The following is a 19,372-nucleotide window of genomic DNA, read 5'->3' as shown; positions in this document are numbered from 1 at the left end:
TACATTAGTAGACTGTAGAGTTACTTATATATACTGTTGGTTGCTTGATGTTTATTTTGAACAGTTTCAATGTGTTACATCACAAATGTTACATTAGTTCTTTGTTTGACTTCTTTGCTTAATCCATTCCATCATTCAATTCCACATAATGATACAGTATTGATCCCTTGGGTACGCCGCAAGATACATTTAGCACTGTTGAAATATTTCCACCTATCTTCACGTATTGCTTCCTGTTGGTTAAGTAGCTTCTTACCCAGCTCAAGACCAACACTCTGATTCTAAACCAGTCTAATGTATTAATGAAGCATTTAGGATTAATTGTGTCACATGATCCATAAATACTGCAGCTGCACACTGTTTGATATCTACTGTGCATCTCCTGCAATGTTTGATATCTACTGTGCATCTCCTGCAATGTTTGATATCTACTGTGCATCTCCTGCAATGTTTGATATCTACTGTGCATCTCCTGCAATGTTTGATATCTACTGTGCATCTCCTGTAATGTTTGATATCTACTGTGCATCCCCTGCAATGTTTGATATCTACTGTGCATCCCCTGCAATGTTTGATATCTACTGTGCATCTCCTGCAATGTTTGATATCTACTGTGCATCTCCTGCAATGTTTGATATCTACTGTGCATCTCCTGTAATGTTTGATATCTACTGTGCATCTCCTGCAATGTTTGATATCTACTGTGCATCTCCTGCAATGTTTGATATCTACTGTGCATCTCCTGCAATGTTTGATATCTACTGTGCATCTACTGCAATGTTTGATATCTACTGTGCATCTCCTGCAATGTTTGATATCTACTGTGCATCTCCTGCAATGTTTGATATCTACTGTGCATCTCCTGCAATGTTTGATATCTACTGTGCATCTCCTGCAATGTTTGATATCTACTGTGCATCTACTGCAATGTTTGATATCTACTGTGCATCTCCTGCAATGTTTGATATCTACTGTGCATCTCCTGCAATGTTTGATATCTACTGTGCATCTCCTGCAATGTTTGATATCTACTGTGCATCTCCTGCAATGTTTGATATCTACTGTGCATCTACTGCAATGTTTGATATCTACTGTGCATCTCCTGCAATGTTTGATATCTACTGTGCATCTCCTGCAATGTTTGATATCTACTGTGCATCTCCTGTAATGTTTGATATCTACTGTGCATCTACTGCAATGTTTGGTATCTACTGTGCATCTCCTGCAATGTTTGGTATCTACTGTGCATCTACTGCAATGTTTGGTATCTACTGTGCATCTCCTGCAATGTTTGATATCTACTGTGCATCTCCTGCAACAGTTGATGCACTGAGACTGCAGCAGAGGCCAAACAGGCTTAAGTCACATCCAGGATGTGATTAGCGGGTGTCACACATCCAGGATGTGATTAGCAGGTGTCACACATCCAGGATGTGATTAGCAGGTGTCACACATCCAGGATGTGATTAGCAGGTGTCACACATCCTGGATGTGATTAGCAGGTGTCACACATCCAGGATGTGATTAGCAGGTGTCACACATCCAGGATGTGATTAGCAGGTGTCACACATCCTGGATGTGATTAGCAGGTGTCACACATCCAGGATGTGATTAGCAGGTGTCACACATCCAGGATGTGATTAGCAGGTGTCACACATCCTTCATTATACCACACCCTGTCTTTTTTTATATGGAAGAATAGACGTAACTCTTGTTGCACAAACTACCGAGTGTCTTCTCACAAAAATTGAATAGAATTTGTGATAAGTCTTTGATGAGCATTCCTCAACTTTCTCACTCTTTTTTGCCACTTGTGCCAGCTTTTTTGAAACATGTTGCAGCCATCAAATTCCACATGAGCTAATATTTGCAAAAAAAAAAGGAAGTTTCTCAGTGTGAACATGAAATATCTTGTCTTTGCAGTCTATTCAATTGAATATAAGTTGAAAAGTATTCGTTGTATTCTCTTTTTATTGAGCATTTACACAACTTGACTGCTTTTGTACTTAGTATTATTATCCCCGCCCTCTGCTACTACGAGGACTAACTGACAAAGTTGCAAAGTGGAAGTGCAGCAGGCGTCCAACATCATCGCAGAAGCCAAATAAAACTTCACTGTAATCCAAGTTGATGAAATACAAACAGTCTTCTTTATTGGATATAAGATCTAGCAAATAGCTTTCAGGATTTAAGGAGAAATGAACACATGATGTAAATCTATTATAAATACCAAAGAATCTCTTTAGATTCCGAAAGGACTACATGGACTAAAACCACACGGCCAATGAATGAAATTCAAGTTTGTGGACACGCAATTCTTTTTGTTTTTGACAATTGCCGAGTCTTGCTTTTTTCTGCAAGCGGGAGTTTGTAAAAGTCTCCATCCATCCATCTGATGGGATGCTTGTATCTTTCAGCACTTGTTACATTCAGAATGATCCTCACTCCCCAGGTATAAAACGTGTCTTAGCAATGTTGCGATGGCCTAATGCTGCACTTTCTTTGTTGACAGCCAACATTACAGCCGTATTGTATCAACTTGCTAGCGTATGGATTTTATAAGTTGACCAACTTCTCAGCTTGGTGCCACAACTTCCTGTATAGTAATACAGGTGACCTCCTACTATATAGGTGACCTCCTACTATACAGGTGACCTCCTACTATATAGGTGACCTCCTACTATATAGGTGACCTCCTACTATACAGGTGACCTCCTACTATATAGGTGACCTCTTACTATATAGGTGACCTCCTACTATATAGGTGACCTCCTACTATATAGGTGACCTCCTACTATACAGGTGACCTCCTACTATACAGGTGACCTACTATATAGGTGACCTCCTACTATATAGGTGACCTCCTACTATACAGGTGACCTACTATATAGGTGACCTACTATATAGGTGACCTCCTACTATACAGGTGACCTCCTACTATATAGGTGACCTCCTACTATATAGGTGACCTCCTACTATACAGGTGACCTCCTACTATACAGGTGACCTCCTACTATACAGGTGACCTCCTACTATACAGGTGACCTCCTACTATATAGGTGACCTCCTACTATACAGGTGACCTACTACTATACAGGTGACCTCCTACTATACAGGTGACCTCCTACTATACAGGTGACCTCCTACTATACAGGTAACCTCCTACTATACAGGTGACCTCCTACTATACAGGTAACCTCCTACTATATAGGTGACCTCCTACTATACAGGTCACCTCCTACTATACAGGTGACCTCCTACTATACAGGTAACCTCCTACTATATAGGTGCCCTCCTACTATACAGGTAACCTCCTACTATATAGGTGACCTCCTACTATACAGGTGACCTCCTACTATATAGGTGACCTCCTACTATATAGGTGACCTCCTACTATATAGGTGACCTCCTACTATACAGGTGATAGTCATGATTTATAACTGGCATGAACTCAAAAGCAATACAGCAGAAGCAGCTCAAGCTCCTCCTTCTTTATTTTAATCAATCTTATTGACACAATTGGCAAATTTGCATAATTGGCAGTGAGACTTTTGCAAAAATGTAATTTTAAAAAGTCTTATGCTTATAACTACAAATGGACTTTTGTCGATTTGTAATGTCACAAATAAAACTGAGCCCCCTGTGAGGGTTTTTACAGATGGGGGAGGGTCCGATGTGCTTTAATGTCTGAATCCCCAAAGGTTTCTACATGAAAATGTTGCTCCTAGTTGCCCTTAGAAAAAAAAATATATACAAGTATCTGGAGGTGTCTTATTACTGGCTAAAAATAGCTGATAAGTTGGCAACACCTTCTTGCTCTTTTATTTGTGGGTGTTAATGAGCGACAAATCATCTGTGGCGGTCTGCAGGACCACTCCACATGCTTGGACCCTAACCCTAACCCTAACCCTAACCCAACACTCTGTCTGAGGAATCATTGCAAAGTAGGACCATTTCTTTTTCAAGCCAATTTCAACAAAACCATTTTAGTATCCTAATGATTTTAGAAGATAGATAGATAGATAGATAGATAGATAGATAGATAGTACTTTATTGATTCCTTCAGGAGAGTTCCCTTCAGGAAAATTAAAATTCCAGCAGCAGTGTACAGAATTGAGATCAAATTTAAAAAAGTAAACAATGGGGGTATAAATGGAAACAAAATAGAAAAATATTACAATAGAATAGAAACAAAAAGCATCAATGAGAATACAAATATAACAGTAAAATAAGAATATAACAAGAGAAACTAGGCATTAGTGACCATGTTATGAAAACGTATTACACTGTTATTGTTTTGCATCCCCCGTCATTCTAGTACCCCCCCTGCCCCCCAGAGAGGAGTTGTACAGTCTAATGGCGTGTGGGACAAAGGAGTTTTTTAGTCTATTAGTCCTGCACTTGGGATGAAGCAGTCTAGCACTGAACAGGCTCCTCTGGCTACTGACAACGGTATGCAGAGGGTGACGGGCATCATCCAGGATGCTCACTAGTTTTTCCACAGTCCTCTTCTCTGCCACCGTCACCAGTGAGTCCAGTTTTAGTCCGATCGTAGAACCGGCCCGCCTGATCAGTTTCTCCAGTCTGGAGCTGTCCTTCTTAGATATACTGCCCCCCCAGCACACTACCATGTAGTACAGAACACTGGCAACCACAGACTGGTAGTACACCCACAATAGTTTTTTACAGACGTTGAAGGAGTGCAGCCTCCTCAGGAAGTACAGCCTGCTCTGTCCTTTCCTGTACAAGTGGTCCGTGTTAACAGTCCAGTCCAGCTTGTTGTCCACCCACACCCCGAGGTACTTGAATGAGTCCACGGTCTGTACCTCGACTCCCTCGATCACAATAGGTTGTGACCTTGGACTCGACCTCCCAAAGTCAATGACCAGCTCCTTGGTCTTTGAAGGGTTGAGCTGCAAGAGGTTCCTGTGGCACCAGACAACAAAGTCCCTCACCAGCCTCCGAAACTCCTCCTCTCTGCCGTCCCTGATGCACCCGACGATGGCTGTGTCATCCGCGTACTTGTGGATGTGACACAGCTCTGAGTTGTAGCAGAAGTCAGCGGTGTACAGGGTGAAGAGAAGAGGGGCCAGCACCGTTCCCTGGGGTGCTCCGGTGCTGCTGATCACAGTGTCAGATGTGATGTCCTTCAGTCTGACGTACTGTGGCCTATGGGTGAGGTAGTGGCAACCAGGCAGGGATCCACTCGCATTCTGTCCAGCTTGTCCTGGAGTAGGCGGGGCTGGATAGTATTAAAGGCACTCGAGAAGTCCAGGAACAGGATCCTCACAGTGCCATTTCCCTTATCCAGGTGTGAGTGGGCTCGGTGCAGCAGGTAAAGGATAGCATCCTCCACACCAACGCCTGCCTGGTACGCAAACTGCAGGCTGTCCTGGGCATGTTGCACCTGTGGTCTGAGGAGGCTGAGAAAGAGCCGCTCCATTGTCTTCATTATATGAGAGGTGAGCGCCACTGGTCTGTAGTCGTTCAACTCACTGGGGCAGTTCTTTTTGGGAACTGGAACGATGCACGACATCTTCCAGAGGGTGGGCACTCTCCCCAGCTGCAGGCTGAGGTTGAAGATCCGCTGGAGTGGTTCACCCAGTTCTGCAGCACAGGTCTTCAGGAGTCGGGGGCACACCTTGTCTGGGCCTGCTGCTTTCCTAGGCTTCCTCAGTTGACCTCTGACCTGGTCTGCAGAGATGACTAATGTCTGCGTAGAGGTGGTGGAGGGGGGTGTTGCCATGGCTGGGGGGGAGGTGTGTTGAGGGGAAAGGGGGTGGCTGCGATGGGGATTGAGGGGTGGAGAGGACACGGGCTGGTTGAACCGGTTGAAGAAGTTATTCATCTCATTGGCCCTCTCTATTGTCCCCCCAACAGCTCTGGTCTTTGCCTTGTGGCCTGTGATGGTTTTCACACCTTCCCAGACCTCCCTCATGTTGTTCTGCTGCAGCTTCTGCTCCAGCTTCTTCCTGTAGCTGTCCTTAGCTTCCCTCACGCGTTGTTTCACCTCCCGCTGTGCTGCTCTCATTGCCTCCCTGTCTCCACTCCTGAAGGCAGCTTTCTTCTTGTTGAGGACAGCTTTAACCTCTTGTGTTACCCAGGGTTTGTTATTAGGCTAGCACCGAACAGTCTTAGCAGGGCAGATCACGTCCACACAGAAGTTGAGGTAATCCGTGAGACAGTGAGTCAGCCCATCAATGTCCTCACCCTGTGGAAGCAGCACATCCCAGTCTGTGGTGTTGTAGCTTCCATTTCAGGGGACCATCTCCTCACAGAGCAAGTGTTAACAGGCTGCCTTTGGACCAGGGGGGTGTATTTTGGCTGCAAATGGACAAGATTGTGGTCAGACTTCCCTAGTGGGGGGAGGGGTGTGACCTTGTATGCATCCTTGACATTAGCATACAGTAGGTCAATTGTCCGACATTTATGAGGTAGCTACGGTCCAAATATCTCCAGTACATCATTTGCATGCAGCATCATGTGTTCCTCCAAGTGGACCCCTACACTAATGCAGCATCATGTGTTCCTCCAAGTAGACCCCTACACTAATGCAGCATCATGTGTTCCTCCAAGTGGACCCCTACACTAATGCAGCATCATGTGTTCCTCCAAGTAGACCCCTACACTAATGCAGCATCATGTGTTCCTCCAAGTAGACCCCTACACTAATGCAGCATCATGTGTTCCTCCAAGTGGACCCCTACACTAATGCAGCATCATGTGTTCCTCCAAGTGGACCCCTACACTAATGCAGCATCATGTGTTCCTCCAAGTGGACCCCTACACTAATGCAGCATCATGTGTTCCTCCAAGTGGACCCCTACACTAATGCAGCATCATGTGTTCCTCCAAGTGGACCCCTACACTAATGCAGCATCATGTGTTCCTCCAAGTGGACCCCTACACTAATGCAGCATCATGTGTTCCTCCAAGTGGACCCCTACACTAATGCAGCATCATGTGTTCCTCCAAGTGGACCCCTACACTAATGCAGCATCATGTGTTCCTCCAAGTAGACCCCTACACTAATGCAGCATCATGTGTTCCTCCAAGTGGACCCCTACACTAATGCAGCATCATGTGTTCCTCCAAGTGGACCCCTACACTAATGCAGCATCATGTGTTCCTCCAAGTAGACCCCTACACTAATGCAGCATCATGTGTTCCTCCAAGTGGACCCCTACACTAATGCAGCATCATGTGTTCCTCCAAGTGGACCCCTACACTAATGCAGCATCATGTGTTCCTCCAAGTAGACCCCTACACTAATGCAGCATCATGTGTTCCTCCAAGTGGACCCCTACACTAATGCAGCATCATGTGTTCCTCCAAGTGGACCCCTACACTAATGCAGCATCATGTGTTCCTCCAAGTGGACCCCTACACTAATGCAGCATCATGTGTTCCTCCAAGTGGACCCCTACACTAATGCAGCATCATGTGTTCGTCCAAGTGGACCCCTACACTAATGCAGCATCATGTGTTCCTCCAAGTGGACCCCTACACTAATGCAGCATCATGTGTTCCTCCAAGTGGACCCCTACACTAATGCAGCATCATGTGTTCCTCCAAGTGGACCCCTACACTAATGCAGCATCATGTGTTCCTCCAAGTAGACCCCTACACTAATGCAGCATCATGTGTTCCTCCAAGTAGACCCCTACACTAATGCAGCATCATGTGTTCCTCCAAGTGGACCCCTACACTAATGCAGCATCATGTGTTCCTCCAAGTGGACCCCTACACTAATGCAGCATCATGTGTTCCTCCAAGTAGACCCCTACACTAATGCAGCATCATGTGTTCCTCCAAGTAGACCCCTACACTAATGCAGCATCATGTGTTCCTCCAAGTAGACCCCTACACTAATGCAGCATCATGTGTTCCTCCAAGTAGACCCCTACACTAATGCAGCATCATGTGTTCCTCCAAGTAGACCCCTACACTAATGCAGCATCATGTGTTCCTCCAAGTGGACCCCTACACTAATGCAGCATCATGTGTTCCTCCAAGTGGACCCCTACACTAATGCAGCATCATGTGTTCCTCCAAGTAGACCCCTACACTAATGCAGCATCATGTGTTCCTCCAAGTGGACCCCTACACTAATGCAGCATCATGTGTTCCTCCAAGTAGACCCCTACACTAATGCAGCATCATGTGATCCTCCAAGTGGACCCCTACACTAATGCAGCATCATGTGTTCCTCCAAGTAGACCCCTACACTAATGCAGCATCATGTGTTCCTCCAAGTGGACCCCTACACTAATGCAGCATCATGTGTTCCTCCAAGTAGACCCCTACACTAATGCAGCATCATGTGTTCCTCCAAGTGGACCCCTACACTAATGCAGCATCATGTGTTCCTCCAAGTGGACCCCTACACTAATGCAGCATCATGTGTTCCTCCAAGTGGACCCCTACACTAATGCAGCATCATGTGTTCCTCCAAGTAGACCCCTACACTAATGCAGCATCATGTGTTCCTCCAAGTAGACCCCTACACTAATGCAGCATCATGTGTTCCTCCAAGTGGACCCCTACACTAATGCAGCATCATGTGTTCCTCCAAGTGGACCCCTACACTAATGCAGCATCATGTGTTCCTCCAAGTAGACCCCTACACTAATGCAGCATCATGTGTTCCTCCAAGTAGACCCCTACACTAATGCAGCATCATGTGTTCCTCCAAGTAGACCCCTACACTAATGCAGCATCATGTGTTCCTCCAAGTGGACCCCTACACTAATGCAGCATCATGTGTTCCTCCAAGTAGACCCCTACACTAATGCAGCATCATGTGTTCCTCCAAGTGGACCCCTACACTAATGCAGCATCATGTGTTCCTCCAAGTGGACCCCTACACTAATGCAGCATCATGTGTTCCTCCAAGTGGACCCCTACACTAATGCAGCATCATGTGTTCCTCCAAGTAGACCCCTACACTAATGCAGCATCATGTGTTCCTCCAAGTAGACCCCTACACTAATGCAGCATCATGTGTTCCTCCAAGTGGACCCCTACACTAATGCAGCATCATGTGTTCCTCCAAGTAGACCCCTACACTAATGCAGCATCATGTGTTCCTCCAAGTGGACCCCTACACTAATGCAGCATCATGTGTTCCTCCAAGTAGACCCCTACACTAATGCAGCATCATGTGTTCCTCCAAGTAGACCCCTACACTAATGCAGCATCATGTGTTCCTCCAAGTAGACCCCTACACTAATGCAGCATCATGTGTTCCTCCAAGTGGACCCCTACACTAATGCAGCATCATGTGTTCCTCCAAGTAGACCCCTACACTAATGCAGCATCATGTGTTCCTCCAAGTAGACCCCTACACTAATGCAGCATCATGTGTTCCTCCAAGTGGACCCCTACACTAATGCAGCATCATGTGTTCCTCCAAGTAGACCCCTACACTAATGCAGCATCATGTGTTCCTCCAAGTGGACCCCTACACTAATGCAGCATCATGTGTTCCTCCAAGTAGACCCCTACACTAATGCAGCATCATGTGTTCCTCCAAGTAGACCCCTACACTAATCTCCACAATAAATCACAAAGTAGTTTCACAGTTTGTAATTAACCTGCTTTTAAACCTTTCAAATAAAAACTCTTCTGATCGTGATCACCATCAATGCTGCAGCTTTTCCTCACTTTTGCAGCTCCAAAGGCAAAGAGAGACGAGTGTTTCATGTTCTCGGAGGATATTAGAAGCAAATGAAAGGAACACAAAGGTCTCCTATCTCTGGTGTCCATCTCTCTCGGGTGCACAGCTCTCAGTCAAGTGCCTTGCAGCAGTTGAAACGCCTCCAAAATAAATATGTTTTTCCACTGTGAAGACAAGTTTTTGTTTCCCCGCTGTGACCATCCAAGTACAAAAAGCTGGAAATGGTTGCTGTCATTTGAATGTAGGGACTAAAAGTAGACGTAAAGTTCCTGCAAGTGGAAACTAGAAGTATGGAGTGGAACTAGGAAGCCCTGCAGGACCTTGACATGAAAATGAGCTGAAAGAAGAGAAGCTGTTTTGACAACACACTCTTGGCTCTAAGCAGGAGAAGAGGAGAACATGATGTGGCTCACTTTTAGCTGGAGGTAACACCAAAAACAACCAACATTTATTTGAAAAAGTGCAAAAGATTGTTCTGGTAGTTTTAAAAAAAGTATGAAAATTACACAATTCTAACTAGAAAAGCACTAAGAGAGCGCAGACCTGCACCAAGTTAAAACAAGTCAACAATCCAGACTGTGATCCAGTTAAAACAAGTCAACAATCCAGACTGTGAACCAGTTAAAACAAATCAACAATCCAGACTGTGATCCAGTTAAAACAAATCAACAATCCAGACTGTGATCCAGTTAAAACAAATCAACAATCCAGACTGTGATCCAGTTAAAACAAGTCAACAATCCAGACTGTGATCCAGTTAAAACAAGTCAACAATCCAGACTGTGATCCAGTTAAAACAAGTCAACAATCCAGACTGTGATCCAGTTAAAACAAGTCAACAATCCAGACTGTGATCCAGTTAAAACAAGTCAACAATCCGGACTGTGATCCAGTTAAAACAAGTCAACAATCCAGACTGTGATCCAGTTAAAACAAGTCAACAATCCAGACTGTGATCCAGTTAAAACAAGTCAACAATCCGGACTGTGATCCAGTTAAAACAAGTCAACAATCCAGACTGTGATCCAGTTAAAACAAGTCAACAATCCAGACTGTGATCCAGTTAAAACAAGTCAACAATCTAGACTGTGATCCAGTTAAAACAAGTCAACAATCCAGACTGTGATCCAGTTAAAACAAGTCAACAATCCAGACTGTGATCCAGTTAAAACAAGTCAACAATCCATACTGTGATCCAGAGTGCCACCAAAATGGAATCACTTGTTTCTTATCCCATTTCTGACATTTCCTGAAAGTTTCATCAAAACTTTACCAGCTATCTGCAGTGCATCCAGAAAGTGTTCACAGCTCTTCACTTTTTACACATTTCTTAATCCAAAGTGGAATACATTCATTTTTGTTCTCCAAATTCTGCAGATAATAACCTGTAATGACAATGTGAAACTTTTTTTAAAACATTTTGCAAATGTAATCCAAATAAAACACTAAAAGATCCAACACACCATTACAGTGACGCATGGTGGTGGCAGCATCATGATGTGGTGGCAGCATCATGATGTGGTGGCAGCATCATGATGTGGTGGCAGCATCACGATGTGGTGGCAGCATCATGATGTGGTGGCAGCATCATGATGTGGTGGCAGCATCATGATGTGGTGGCAGCATCATGATGTGGTGGCAGCATCATGATGTGGTGGCAGCATCATGATGTGGGGATGCTTTTCAGTGACAAGAACTAGGACACGTGTCTGTATGGAGAAGAAGATGAATGTAATGTACATCCTGGATGAAAAGCAACCTGATGTAGTTTGAGAGGTTCTGCAAAGAGGAAAGTACACAAAGAGGTGTGCCAAGTTTGTATTCAACAAGACTTGAGGCTGCAATTGTTAATAATGACTTCTGTGTGAAGAAGCACTAATAGTGACTTCTGTGTGAAGAAGCACTAATAATGACTTCTGTGTGAAGAAGCACTAATAATGACTTCTGTGTGAAGAAGCACTAATAATGACTTCTGTGTGAAGAAGCACTAATAATGACTTCTGTGTTGGTCCTGCTTTGTGTTTGTCATTCCTCTTTCTGAGATCCAGTTGGACAGTGAAGACTTAAAAGGACTTGAAAGGATGATTTGTCAGAACATCCATGAGGTGTCTTTAAAAGTTCATGTGATCACTTCTCCAAAATAACCTTTTTCTGACTTTGAGGAATGTTCTGTTTGTGGGGGAATTTGCTTTTTTTCTACTTTTCCGACCATATAAAGCTGTCTTAGACCAAAAAGTTGGACAGTTAATGTCTAATAACTAATAACTAATAACTAATGTCTAATAACCCAGCAAAGATTTATACAAAACATTCCTCTCATTTCATGTTTGAAGAATATCTTTGATTTATCTGCTGCTCCAAACTTCTCCTTTAGCCTTAAAGCTTCATGTTTGTGTCTAGCCAGTAACCATACCATATATGAACACTATATGTACACTATATGAACACTATATGAACAGTGTGTGTACACTATATGTACAGTATATGCACAGTATGTGTACAGTACATGTACAGTATGTGAACAGTGTGTGTACACTATATGTACAGTACATGTACAGTATACTCAACACAGCGACCTTGATTTCAACTTAATTTGTACTGGTAAGTAACTTTTATGGTGTTTACTATCAAGTACTTTTATTTCACTACATGACGCATATTTGATTGCGAAGCAGATTTTGTGGGGCATAAGACATAGTAGCTAATAAGTTATTAGCCTTAGTGGCTAATAACTTATTAGCCTTAGTGGCTAATAAGTTCATGTGAAAACAAATAATAATATAGACTACTATCAAGATTATGGACTGTTTGACAATATTGCTTATGAGCCACTAATTCTGTGTGAAATATAAATATTTATTGGGAATATATTAAAAATGAAAGATCTATGTAACACAATTTGTATGCAAATGGGATTAAAAGTGACTTCTGGCACCAGTTTGTTACTTTTAGACTTCACATTTTTCTCCCCAAATAGGAAATCACTGAAATAGGAAAGAAGAAGAAAAAAAAAGCTGTATTTTATTGTGAGAACAGAAACTTAATATCCATGCAAATATTTCACTCCCTGCTTTAATATCTTCACCTCTTTTTCTTTTTTTTCCTACATTTGTGATGTCTGGCCAGCATCTTATCAGCAGTGTGATAGTCACAGCTGTGATTATTTATCAGCAGTGTGATAGTCACAGCTGTGATTATTTATCAGCAGTGTGATAGTCACAGCTGTGATCATTTATCAGCAGTGTGATAGTCACAGCTGTGATTATTTATCAGCAGTGTGATAGTCACAGCTGTGATTATTTACCTGCAGTGTGATAGTCACAGCTGTGATCATTTATCAGCAGTGTGATAGTCACAGCTGTGATTATTTATCAGCAGTGTGATAGTCACAGCTGTGATTATTTATCAGCAGTGTGATAGTCACAGCTGTGATTATTTATCAGCTGTGTTCTTGTCAAATGAGCTGACAAATGAATAATAAATAGAAGACTTACATGTGGAATATGAGGTTGAATCAAGAACAAAGCATTTTATACATCAGATATATTTGAGTATTCATTGTTGGAATTGATGTTGTGACTTATTTGTGTGATGAAGATGACAAGTTCCCTCAGCGTCCTCCTGATCACTAACAAGTTCCCTCAGCGTCCTCCTGATCACTAACAAGTTCCCACAGCGTCCTCCTGATCACTAACAAGTTCCCTCAGCGTCCTCCTGATCACTAACAAGTTCCCTCAGCGTCCTCCTGATCACTAACAAGTTCCCTCAGCGTCCTCCTGATCACTAACAGGATGTCATAGTTGGACACTAAATCCTCACTAAAGCTGTTTACTGCTCAACTTCAAGGAGCAGATCTTCTTGTTTGGACACTAAACATTCTCCTTGGACACAAAACACAAGTGGAAGAACATTCCAGTCCAGGCTGGTGACGCCCACACAGTCTTTGGACCTGCTTGGTGGAACTTAGGCTTAGTGACATGGACTCTGCATGGAATTAGTCTTCCAGTATCTAATTAGTGACATGGACTGTGCATGGAATTAGTCTTCCAGTATCTAATTAGTGACATGGACTGTACATGGAATTAGTCTTCCAGTATCTAATTAGTGACATGGACTATGCATGGAATTAGTCTTCCAGTATCTAATTAGTGACATGGACTGTGCATGGAATTAGTCTTCCAGTATCTAATTAGTGACATGGACTATGCATGGAATTAGTCTTCCAGTATCTAATTAGTGACATGGACTGTGCATGGAATTAGTCTTCCAGTATCTAATTAGTGACATGGACTGTGCATGGAATTAGTCTTCCAGTATCTAATTAGTGACATGGACTATGCATGGAATTAGTCTTCCAGTATCTAATTAGTGACATGGACTGTGCATGGAATTAGTCTTCCAGTATCTAATTAGTGACATGGACTATGCATGGAATTAGTCTTCCAGTATCTAATTAGTGACATGGACTATGCATGGAATTAGTCTTCCAGTATCTAATTAGTGACATGGACTATGCATGGAATTAGTCTTCCAGTATCTAATTAGTGACATGGACTGTGCATGGAATTAGTCTTCCAGTATCTAATTAGTGACATGGACTGTGCATGGAATTAGTCTTCCAGTATCAGGGTAATTTCAAAGCTGCATGGATCACATTGAATAGAAGAATGTTTATTATCATTCTGTGTCGGCCCGTGCCTTTCTCATCTAGGCCTTCAGGATGTCCTACTTAGTATCTCCTAGGCCTTCAGGGATGTCCTACTTAGTATCTCCTAGGCCTTCAGGGATGTCCTACTTAGTATCTCCTAGGCCTTCAGGGATGTCCTACTTAGTATCTCCTAGGCCTTCAGGGATGTCCTACTTAGTATCTCCTAGGCCTTCAGGATGTCCTACTTAGTCTCACCTAGGCCTTCAGGATGTCCTACTTAGTCTCACTTCACCTCTCAAAATACCCTAATTTACTTCATGAATACTTAGGTCTACTACACTACTGTATTTAATGTTGTCATTATGGTGGTACTTAATGAATACTTAGGTCTACTACACTACTGTATTTAATGTTGTCACTATGGTGGTACTTAATGAATACTTAGGTCTACTACACTACTGTATTTCATGTTGTCATTATGGTGGTACTTAATGAATACTTAGGTCTACTACACTACTGTATTTAATGTTGTCATTATGGTGGTACTTAATGAATACTTAGGTCTACTACACTACTGTATTTAATGTTGTCATTATGGTGGTACTTAATGAATACTTAGGCCTACTACACTACTGTATTTAATGATGTCATTATTGTGGTACTTAATGAATACTTAGGTCTACTACACTACTGTATTTAATGATGTCATTATTGTGGTACTTAATGAATACTTAGGCCTACTACATTACTACAGGCCTCTTGTTTATTTGTATTTACTTTTATGTGTCTTTGTTTTTTTTTGTTTGTTTTTTTTAATTATTTTTTTATAAGTGTTTGTGTATATGTGTGCATGTGTATATGTATGTAGGTGTATTAATGTGTATATATGTGTGTGTGTGTGTGTGTGTGTGTGTGTGTGTGTGTGTGTGTGTGTGTGTGTGTGTGTGTGTGTGTGTGTGTGTGTGTGTATGTAAATGCATGCATATGTATATGTGTATATGTATGTATATACATATGTATATGTGTGTGTATGTATGTGTATATGAATGTGTAGGTGTGTTGTTGCGTCGGACCAGTTCTTCCTCCCAGGGAATCTAAATTACTGGTCAATCCCAAGTTCTTTAGATGACATATATGCTAAGTAAGAAGGACCGTCAAGACAGTTTTGGAATATTATCAAGTTTTACTGAAAGTTTCAGGAGAACCACCTAGACCAATACATTCATACCGGCTTCTTAAGTTGTTCTGGCATTCCAAGGGAAAAGGCAACTCATTTCACACAAAGAAAGCCCCCATCTCCCCCCCCCCCCCCCCCCCCTCTCAACACTGATAAAAAGGGAGAGACGTGGGGGTTGTCTTCACATTCTGATGGTTTACGACCCTTAACCAGGCATCTGAAATGTCTAAAGAAACTGGTAGAATACACAGAGGAAACATACTAGGCGCTACTCTAACATGGCTATCTAAAAAGAAAGAACTCTTAATCATATCTGCCTCCTTTCCACAATCCCCCTTCAGATCTTCTCCAAAAGATCTCTCCTACGAGAGCAACACTTCTAAAGCACACCCTACATTAAAGTAGGTGCGGGTTTGGTTTTTGAGCAAGCTGTCGATGAACAATCAAACCATAGTTACATGGGAGAGGGAAGGAGGGAGTCAACGTCAATGTCGTCATTGTCAGGGAAGGAAACTAACAGTCCCCGAAAGTCACCACTATGTTTGACCCCCTTCAGTGACATAGCAAACCCAGAAACAGGGTGGGGTTGACCTTCGACAGCTCTAACAATGATGCGGGTGCATAGAGACCTAGCACAAGGGGCGATAAAGCATCCGCATGAGGCTATGACGGCCAAGAAAACTCCAATGGAGACCAGGGCCGACTTAATTAGGTCAGACCACCTGCCGAAGATGTTAAAAGCCAATCTTTAAAGGGGTCAAACTTCAGTAAGTTCTTTGGACAGGGCTCGGAGGCCTTCTAAGGCCCTCTGGACCGAGCCATCGGGGGCAGTTTTGTTAGGAATGAAGGTGCAGCATTGGTCGCCAAACATTGCACACACCTTCTTCCTTGGCTAGGATGCGGTCAAGGGCTATGCGGTTCTGGACAGCCATTAGGGAGGTCGGGGCAAGTTGTTCAGAAAGTCCCTCAACAGCGTCACAAGTCCGGTTGGTCAGTCTCAACAGATTATAAAAAACGTAGTTAATGCGTTCTACATTTTTAGTAGCAGTCACAGGGAAAATAGCACTAATGATAGAAAGGTTATCGGCACCTGCACAGGATTCACACCACAACTTGTGCTCCCCACAATACCAAAATAAGTCAGCCCGTGACCAAGGGCCTATTTTTCAGCCATCTAACAGACTGGTGCACCAGGAAGGGTCAATGTCACCCAATTTGAAGACGGTCCTGTGAATCGAAAACATGTGTAATTCAGCTTTTGGGCTACAAAGGGAAGAAGTCGGGTGGAATTGTCAACAGGAGGGTACACACAAGTCGCAACCTGGGTTCAGAAAACAAGGAAATAAGACAGTTTTATTCCCGGACATTTGAATGATCATTAACGCTAATGGCAACATGTCAATCCAGTTCAATTTGGTCTGTGCACAGATTTTAGCCAATTTGTTTTGATATTCTGGTTCATCTTTTCAACTTTACCTTGGGACTGAGGATGGTACCCCGAGCCGAACCTGTGTTCTAGTCCGAGAGCCTTTTCGACCAAGGCTAAGTGACTATTTTTAAAATGGGTGCCAATGTCTGACCTAATCTTTTTGGGGAAACCATGTTGGGGTTTTAGGTCATTCACCAGCCATTTCATTACTGATTTGGCATCCTCCTTTGAGGTCAGGGTTGCTCCCGGCCAACCACTGTGATTGTCAACATAAGTCAGCAAGTACCTTTTCCCTTGTACCGGATTGATCATATCAAGGAAATCAACAACTGGACACGATCCACCCTCACCTCCCCCCCTTCTGTTTCTGAAAAAAGGACTGTTAGTAGTACTATCACTTTCAGAAACATCTAAGAAAAAGGGCAGATGATAGTCAAGCAAAGCAAGAGCAGAGGCGGAGGACAGGTCATGTTTGAGGTCAATGAAAGCCTTTTCAGCCTCTGTGGACCACTGGAGGGTGGCATTAGGGTAGGGGACCCCTAAGCGATATCTGTGGACCACTGGAGGGTGGCATTAGGGTAGGGGACCCCTAAGCGATATCTGTGGACCACTGGAGGGTGGCATTAGGGTAGGGGACCCCTAAGCGATATCTGTGGACCACTGGAGGGTGGCATTAGGGTAGGGGACCCCTAAGCGATATCTGTGGACCACTGGAGGGTGGCATTAGGGTAGGGGACCCCTAAGCGATATCTGTGGACCACTGGAGGGTGGCATTAGGGTAGGGGACCCCTAAGTGATATCTGTGGACCACTGGAGGGTGGCATTAGGGTAGGGGACCCCTAAGCGATATCGACCCTACATTTTATGCATATTATTCAATATGGTAAAAGCCACAAAATATGCTTATATATATATTGACACAAATATTAGAAAAACACTAACCATATGGTGGATGATTTTGCAATAGTAATTTGATATTTTACAACACCTAGTGGCCACAATAATTTATTAAGTAAAGCTCATGTTGTAGAAAGTTGAATGATGCGGACACGTTTGTTACTGAATACTTTCTGTCAGACTTCTGTCTTGGCGACTTTGTGTATGTAATAAGCAACTATAATTAATTGATATGCTTAAATGTGTTGTTTTAGCTCAGCTGTTGTGTAGCTGCTAGCTCCTCGTAGCCTACAGCAGGCGTGTCCAAAGTGCAGCCCATAGCTATGTGTTTAACAAACTGATAAAACTATTGAAAATGTGCTATTATTTAGGTCTAGTACATTATGGGGGTACTTAATGAATACTTAGGTCTAGTACATGATGGTGGTACTTAATGATTACTTAGGTCTAGTACATGATGGTGGTACTTAATGATTACTTAGGTCTAGTACATGATGGTGGTACTTAATGATTACTTAGGTCTAGTACATGATGGTGGTACTTAATGATTACTTAGGTCTAGTACATGATGGTGGTACTTAATGATTACTTAGGTCTAGTACATGATGGTGGTACTTAATGATTACTTAGGTCAGAGAAGCACTGATCATGTGGCCAACAAAACATTAAAGTGTTTCTTCATGTTCTTGTGTTTCCACTACAAGTTGTTTCATATTTTCCTTCTCCCACTGGAATCCATATTTTTGCAGCCTTTGTTTTTCTTACAGATTGTCCTTCCTACCAAACCGGAGCTACTGCGACAATGGAAGAAGGATTCTGGCTAACGAGCAGGAGTCCCAGGACTCTCTGGGACCACTTTGAGAAAGGACTTCTCCTCTAGGAGGTCATCAACTGATCCAAGTGTGTTTCTAGTTCATCTTTGACATGATTTGATGTATTGATCATCACTGCTGATCATTCCAGTTCCCAAGTGTGGAGGACAGGACTCAACAGGTGCTTGTGTTTAAGTAAGAGGGTCCAATTTAGCACAATTGATGCATCTTAGTAGTGTAAAATACATATATTGTGAAATAGTTTTGCACTTTAATAAAATGACAAGATCATTCCACAAAGGAAGACATTTTTACACAAAAACATCCAAAACAGTTTGGATTCAAAATCTTGGAACATTGTTATCAGTTAAGATAATGCAGGGATTAATATGAGGACATTTTTGTTCTGTACTGTGCTAAAATGACATGTTGCTGGTCCTTAATGTCACATTTCAATTCAGTATTTTCTGATGAAGCAAATATGTCTTAATTATTGTGTTGGAAAGTATTTTTCTCCTGCAATAGAAGCCAGAATTGAATCATGCGTAGTTAATAACAAACAATCATTTCCATGGACTTTCAATGAAAGAAAAATGAGCAACTTTCTTTTGACATGATTGATCATGTACATGAGCATTGAATGCTGAATATTATTATTATTATTATTTGTGTTCACAGCAGCAGGAAGCAAGAATTAGTAACAACATGCATCTTTTCAATAAATGGATCA

The 19,372-nt window shown here is 42.7% G+C and overlaps 1 protein-coding gene across 1 annotated transcript in view; it reads left to right on the top strand.

Moving 5' to 3' along the window:
- LOC133639116 (5-hydroxytryptamine receptor 4-like) overlaps window positions 1–19,372 on the top strand; it is a 53,140-nt gene extending 33,768 nt beyond the window's left edge. The window contains exon 10 of the mRNA XM_062032264.1: window positions 18,598–19,372. Coding sequence (XP_061888248.1) covers window positions 18,598–18,654 — 57 coding nt within the window. The 3' untranslated portion in view covers window positions 18,655–19,372. The remainder of the gene's footprint in view (window positions 1–18,597) is intronic.

This window comes from Entelurus aequoreus, linkage group LG21 (assembly GCF_033978785.1).
Source record: "Entelurus aequoreus isolate RoL-2023_Sb linkage group LG21, RoL_Eaeq_v1.1, whole genome shotgun sequence".
Classification (NCBI taxonomy): domain Eukaryota; kingdom Metazoa; phylum Chordata; class Actinopteri; order Syngnathiformes; family Syngnathidae; genus Entelurus; species Entelurus aequoreus.
This window is presented reverse-complemented; position numbering and strand designations above follow the sequence as displayed.